Here is a 5,589-nt window from a genome sequence, read left to right as displayed (position 1 = left end):
GTGTCCATTAATCTGTAAAAATCATTTACTGTTTATGTTGAAATTTTCTCCAATGAAAGGATGTATTATACTTCACCAAGAAATTTGACATATTAGATGCACTAACATAAATCATTAGCATGTATAATATCTACAAATACTTTTCTGAATTTTAAAATTTACCAAGGATATTCACATGCAATTATTTTATTGTGATTTCTCTGTCTTGCTTTGTTATGTAAAACAAAATTTTACATAACACATTTTCTATAGAATAAACACATAAAGTTCTTTTAATAAAGAAAAAACATTTTCTTTAATGAATTTATCCATAAAACTCTTGATACTGGAATGCTCAATTCTAGAGGAATTTGAATCCTAACTACTGCCCTTACTTGTCACTCATGTGCTCTGATTTCCTGATGTGAAAAATAATTTTCTATGTAAGTTGCTTAATTTTGGAAATTAATTCACATCTTATTACTGGCCTTGTTGTCATACAGCTATTACCCTTAGATCCTTTTTTTCTGTGGCATCACCATTGTTTACTTTGGTGTAAACAATTGCAATTTCATTTGTAGATTTTAAAAAATCTGGTTTTAAATACGTTTCATTAGGAAAAAAGCATTAAATTATATTTAATTAATATTAATTATTAATATTAATTCTTTTATTAATATTAATTAAATATAATTTAATGCTTTTTTCCAGCTGTTTCTTTCTAATTTCCTTTCAGCTCCTGCCATATTTTCCTACTTTCAAATCAATGTCTTTTTTCTTTTGATTATTATTGTTACATATATGTATTATGTATGTAGGTGTATATACAAATATATAAGTACAACCTAAAGTGTCTGTATATTTTGTTTGTTGCATTGTTTTTGTGTATATCATCTTAGGATTGACCATTTTGTAACTATTTAGGAAGGTAATCTTTAGGAGCAACTCTCCTGATCTCTGAAGTCTTTTGTTGCTGTGATATCAATTTAATATTTTTACCACTATATTTATATAACATAATATTTCCAATGTTCCATGTTGATTTATTGATTTTACATTTTAAACACCCCATCTTCATTTTTCTGTTCTAATACTTGTTTCATATCTTACTAATTTGAAGATTAGTTTGTATTTTTGCTTTTTTATCTAAGATAAAAGCCTTTGGTTGATATATATATATATATATATATATATATATATATATATATATATATATATATATATATATATATATATAAAATTTTCATTTGAAGGTTGCTAGTGTGGATGATAGTTAATATGATTAACTATCCATTAGTGATGAACATGCTGAATCCAATAATAGTCATATGGTACTTTTTTTACTAGATCTATTTTCTAAGTTGTGCTTATTTTCTTTTTTAAACTATTTTCAAAATTTAACTTATAAGTCTTTTGTGATGTTTTCCCATTTTATTATTGCTTTTCTGTTCACTTTGAAGTTGGGAAACATCGGGGTGATTTTATTTGTTGTTTACTTGTTAAGATTCATTTTGTTTCAGCAAGTGATGTTTCAGGATTCTTTCACTCAGTATAATATGCTCCAGGATGATTCATGGTGCTGCCAAAGGAAGAGAGAGGGAATGCAGGCTCTTCATGGGCTAAAGAACTGATGAGTATTATTGGTGGAGAATCATTGATACACACTTCTGATACTTTTGAGGTAAATTTTCTGTATATTTCAGGTAGATTATATTCATAAATGATGCAAATACCTCCAACTTTTAAAATTGGTTTTCAGTGATTGATGACTAAGTATTAAAACAGTTTTAATGTTTCTATTGTGGTATTTATTTAAAATCTGGGAATATATGTTTTTTATATTGAGATGTTCTGGAGATGAAAGTACATGTATAATTGCAATTGGTTTCTTTTAGTACCTATTTATTTGGTAGTGATCTTTGACTCCAGTGGCTTTTTAACCTAAGTTATGTACTGTCTTACAGCAATTTAAGAGCTCAACAAGCAGAATGGTACAATGAATCCACTCAAGCTCCAAGTTGCCACTCACTTCAGCTGCGCTAGGTCTCTTCTTTTGTGGATGTTTTGTCATACAACCTTGAAAAGTCCTCATGCAATACCACTTTGTGCATTCTTACTGCTTAAAATATTATCATTTTACTTCCATCATTGATTTTACATTGAACATATATAAATAGTAAGGATTTTAAAATCTTTGCATAGATATTGAACATTTACAACACACATGAAAAGAAACCTTGTAAAAGTAACTAGGTCTAGTTGCTCAATAACCATGGAGTTTTAACACTACGATCCAATAGTTGTTGCACAATACTGGTGTTGTATAATTACCCTGACATAGTCATCATGGTCATTGTGAAAGGATACTCTTTGTAAGTGAGGATACTCTTTGTAAGTGAGCAATATTGCTTTTCTGTAGCACACTGCAGCTGTAATTAAAATGTGCTTTAATTAATGTTGCTTCCTGATCTGATCCCCAGTTATTCATTCCAAAATGTCATTTTACACTGGTGCACTGATTCTGATGATATCATAGACACCAGGTTTTCTGAACCCTTGCAAGGACATTCATTTGGTTAAAAAAAAATGTATTCAATATGTTTTGAAATAAAAGAAATATTTTCAGAGATGTATTCTTAAATTTGATTTTACATTTTAATTTTTCTGCTTATGTTACTGTGATTCTAAATAATTTTTGGACATTTTAGACTGTGATCTTGATGGAAATCTCAAATATAGTACAGATATTCTTATGTATTCAATAGATACCATAGTAGTATATTTGAAAGAATATTTTGTCTCTCTTAACATCTTGCCAAAATAGTTTAATGCCAATTTTGTGATGATATAAATTATGCAAATAAGAATTAAATGCAGTTAATATTCATTAGTTAATGTCACTAAGTAATATTTTCTTTAAGCATTAAGCACTTCATACTGGTATAATTTTTAGGTTTCCAAAATAAAACATTCACTACATCTTACTTTTTCAGGGAAAAAAAAAACAGTGAATATGCTGTCTCACTACTTGAATTCCTTTGTTACCACTTTTCTTTCTGTTTCATAGCTGCTTTGTTCAGATATTCATAGGGTGTTTTTCTTTCTAATTAATTAATATATAATAACTGGGATAAAATGAGAATATATTAAAAGTTGTTACTTTAATTTATTAAGATGGTAGCAGCTAACCTTTAATTTAATGCACTTAGATCTTTGTAGTTTAGCACCACTATATTGATTTTAAGTTTTAGAACTTACCATTTTTATATTGGACATTACTCAGGTGATTTAATGATGTGTTGATCACTGTTGGAAAAACACGGTATACATAAACATTATCCAAGCTTTGACTTGAACTCAAAAAAACATAAAAGGTATCATACATTGGAATATGTTTAGTTTATTGTATAAGCTGTTTTATGCTACAGAAGTCAGCTGGCCAAAATAAATATTTCAAGGTTACTGTGGATATGCATGTAAGTGTTCTTGGCATATCCAAACACTTGATTTTAAGAAACTGAAGCTATCATATGTAACATGAGTGGTTTTCAGGAAAACCTGAAGTTTTTGCAAAAAGAGAAAATTGTGCCTCATGAATGCAAGGTTAAATGTACCCAAGTTTTCAGACAAATGGCCTATTCTGAAGGTCTCAGATATTCCAAAACCTGAGTGAGATTATTTCCTAAATTCTGCCTTCTTCCATCCTTTCCAACCTTACATTCATGTATTTCACCTTCACTTTCGCTTCCTACCAGTCATTAAGTCACTATCATGTATATATGTATGGACATATGAAAATAATCATATAACATAAATGCATTATATATATGAATATATAGTAGAGAAACATGTATACATATATGTATATGAAAATAGATACATAAAACCAATTTTAATAATAAATTCCTCTGGATATTTCTAATTTTTTTAGGACTAGTTTATTTGGAAGAAGAAATTATCATATTTTGAGCAACTTAGAGTTTATTAAGGCAAGAGGTTTATTAGACAGATACTATGAAAATCAATTCTAAGTACTTAACAACATACAGTACAATTAGACAGACAGACCCATCTATGTGAGTTAACAGCTAAGCATGCTAAAAAAAGATGTATGCAGCCAAAGAAAGAAATGCTTGATTTTTCACACAAAAAGTCTGTTTTTTTTTTTAAACAGACCTAAAGCATTTTACGAGAAATGCTAGTGATCCATTTATTATATTATTCCCTGTTTTTTTTTTTTTTCAGAAAACTTGCAGTTTGAGATGATGGCCAACTCTACCATGGTGACTGAATTCTTCCTGGAGGATTTTGTTGAGTCTTGGGAGCTCAGGATCCTACTCAATGTGCTGTTCCTATTGGTGTATCTAGGCAGCCTGTTAGGGAATCTTATCATCATCATTGTTGCTACAGTTGATCAGACCCTGAACACACCCATGTACTTCTTCCTCCGGAATCTGTCCATCTTAGACATGGGCTACATTTCTGTCACTGTGCCTAATGCTTGCATCAACTCTCTCACTGACCACAGAAATATTTCTGTGGCCGGATGTGCAGCACAGATTTTTTTGGTCTTTTTTTGTGCATGTGTGGAGATTCAGTTTCTTACCACCATGGCCCAGGACCGCTATGTGGCCATCTGCAAGCCTCTCCTCTACCCTTTGATTATGAACCACCAATTCTGTGTTCAGATGACACTGGCTTCCCTACTTAGCTCTATAGTCCTTGCAAGTGTGCACACTTTCAAAACATTCCAGCTGTCCTTCTGTCACTCTAATGTAGTCCCTCAGTTCTTCTGTGACATACCCTCTTTGCTGAGGCTTTCATGCTCTGACACCTTTAACAACAAGTTCTTACTTCTTCTGACTGCCATTGGGCTCAGTGGTAGCTGCTTTACCTTCATTGCCATATCATATGTTCGCATATTATCAACTGTGTTGAAGATTCCTGTCAAAGGAGAGCGGGGGAAAGCCTTTTCCACCTGTGTCCCTCACATTATTGTAGTGTCTGTGTTTCTTAGTTCTGGAGCCTATGTGTATCTAAAACCGCCAGGTTCTGGTTCCTATGCATACCTAAGACCTCCAGCCATCTCAGAAATAGTTGAGGATATGACTCTTTCTGTATTTTATACCATTGTTCCTCCATTCTTAAATCCTATTATCTATAGTCTTAGAAACAAACAGATAAAAGAGGCTGTGAAGAAAGTAATATTTAGATTTTTCATAGTTGAATAAAGAAAAAATATGGACACACAAATATGCACACACACATATCAAAGCATTTTTAGGCTATTTATGGGAGATGTTTTTTGCATTATATGTACTGCTTATAATTTCCCACCTCTACTCATCCTAGTTCCTTGCTCCTCACCTGTTCTTCCGTCCTTATCCCCCATCAATGTCCACACATATGTATATAATAAAAATCTTTAAAAAAATGGTTAAAGAAAAAAAGAATCCTTGATGAAAAATTATGTTGCAAGAACCTCTAATGTTACCTTTGAGTTTGATTTCTTTTGTCCATCTACTGCTGGGCATGCAGCCTACCCTTAACTGTAATTTATTTACCCAGTGAGTCTCCCTTGGAGGAAACCACATTTACCCTTAAAAGTGC

The 5,589-nt window shown here is 31.4% G+C and overlaps 1 protein-coding gene across 1 annotated transcript; it reads left to right on the top strand.

Annotated features, from left to right (window-relative positions):
* Positions 1-4,241: 4,241 nt before the first annotated feature.
* Positions 4,242-5,210, top strand: LOC127681641 (olfactory receptor 14C36-like). Its single transcript, XM_052178121.1, has 2 exons — positions 4,242-4,995; positions 5,029-5,210. The coding sequence occupies exons 1-2, from the start codon at positions 4,242-4,244 to the stop codon at positions 5,208-5,210; spliced, it is 936 nt and encodes a 311-aa protein (XP_052034081.1).
* Positions 5,211-5,589: the final 379 nt, after the last annotated feature.

Source organism: Apodemus sylvaticus, chromosome 1 (genome assembly GCF_947179515.1).
Source record: "Apodemus sylvaticus chromosome 1, mApoSyl1.1, whole genome shotgun sequence".
In the NCBI taxonomy this organism is placed as follows: Eukaryota; Metazoa; Chordata; class Mammalia; order Rodentia; family Muridae; genus Apodemus; species Apodemus sylvaticus.
This window is presented reverse-complemented; position numbering and strand designations above follow the sequence as displayed.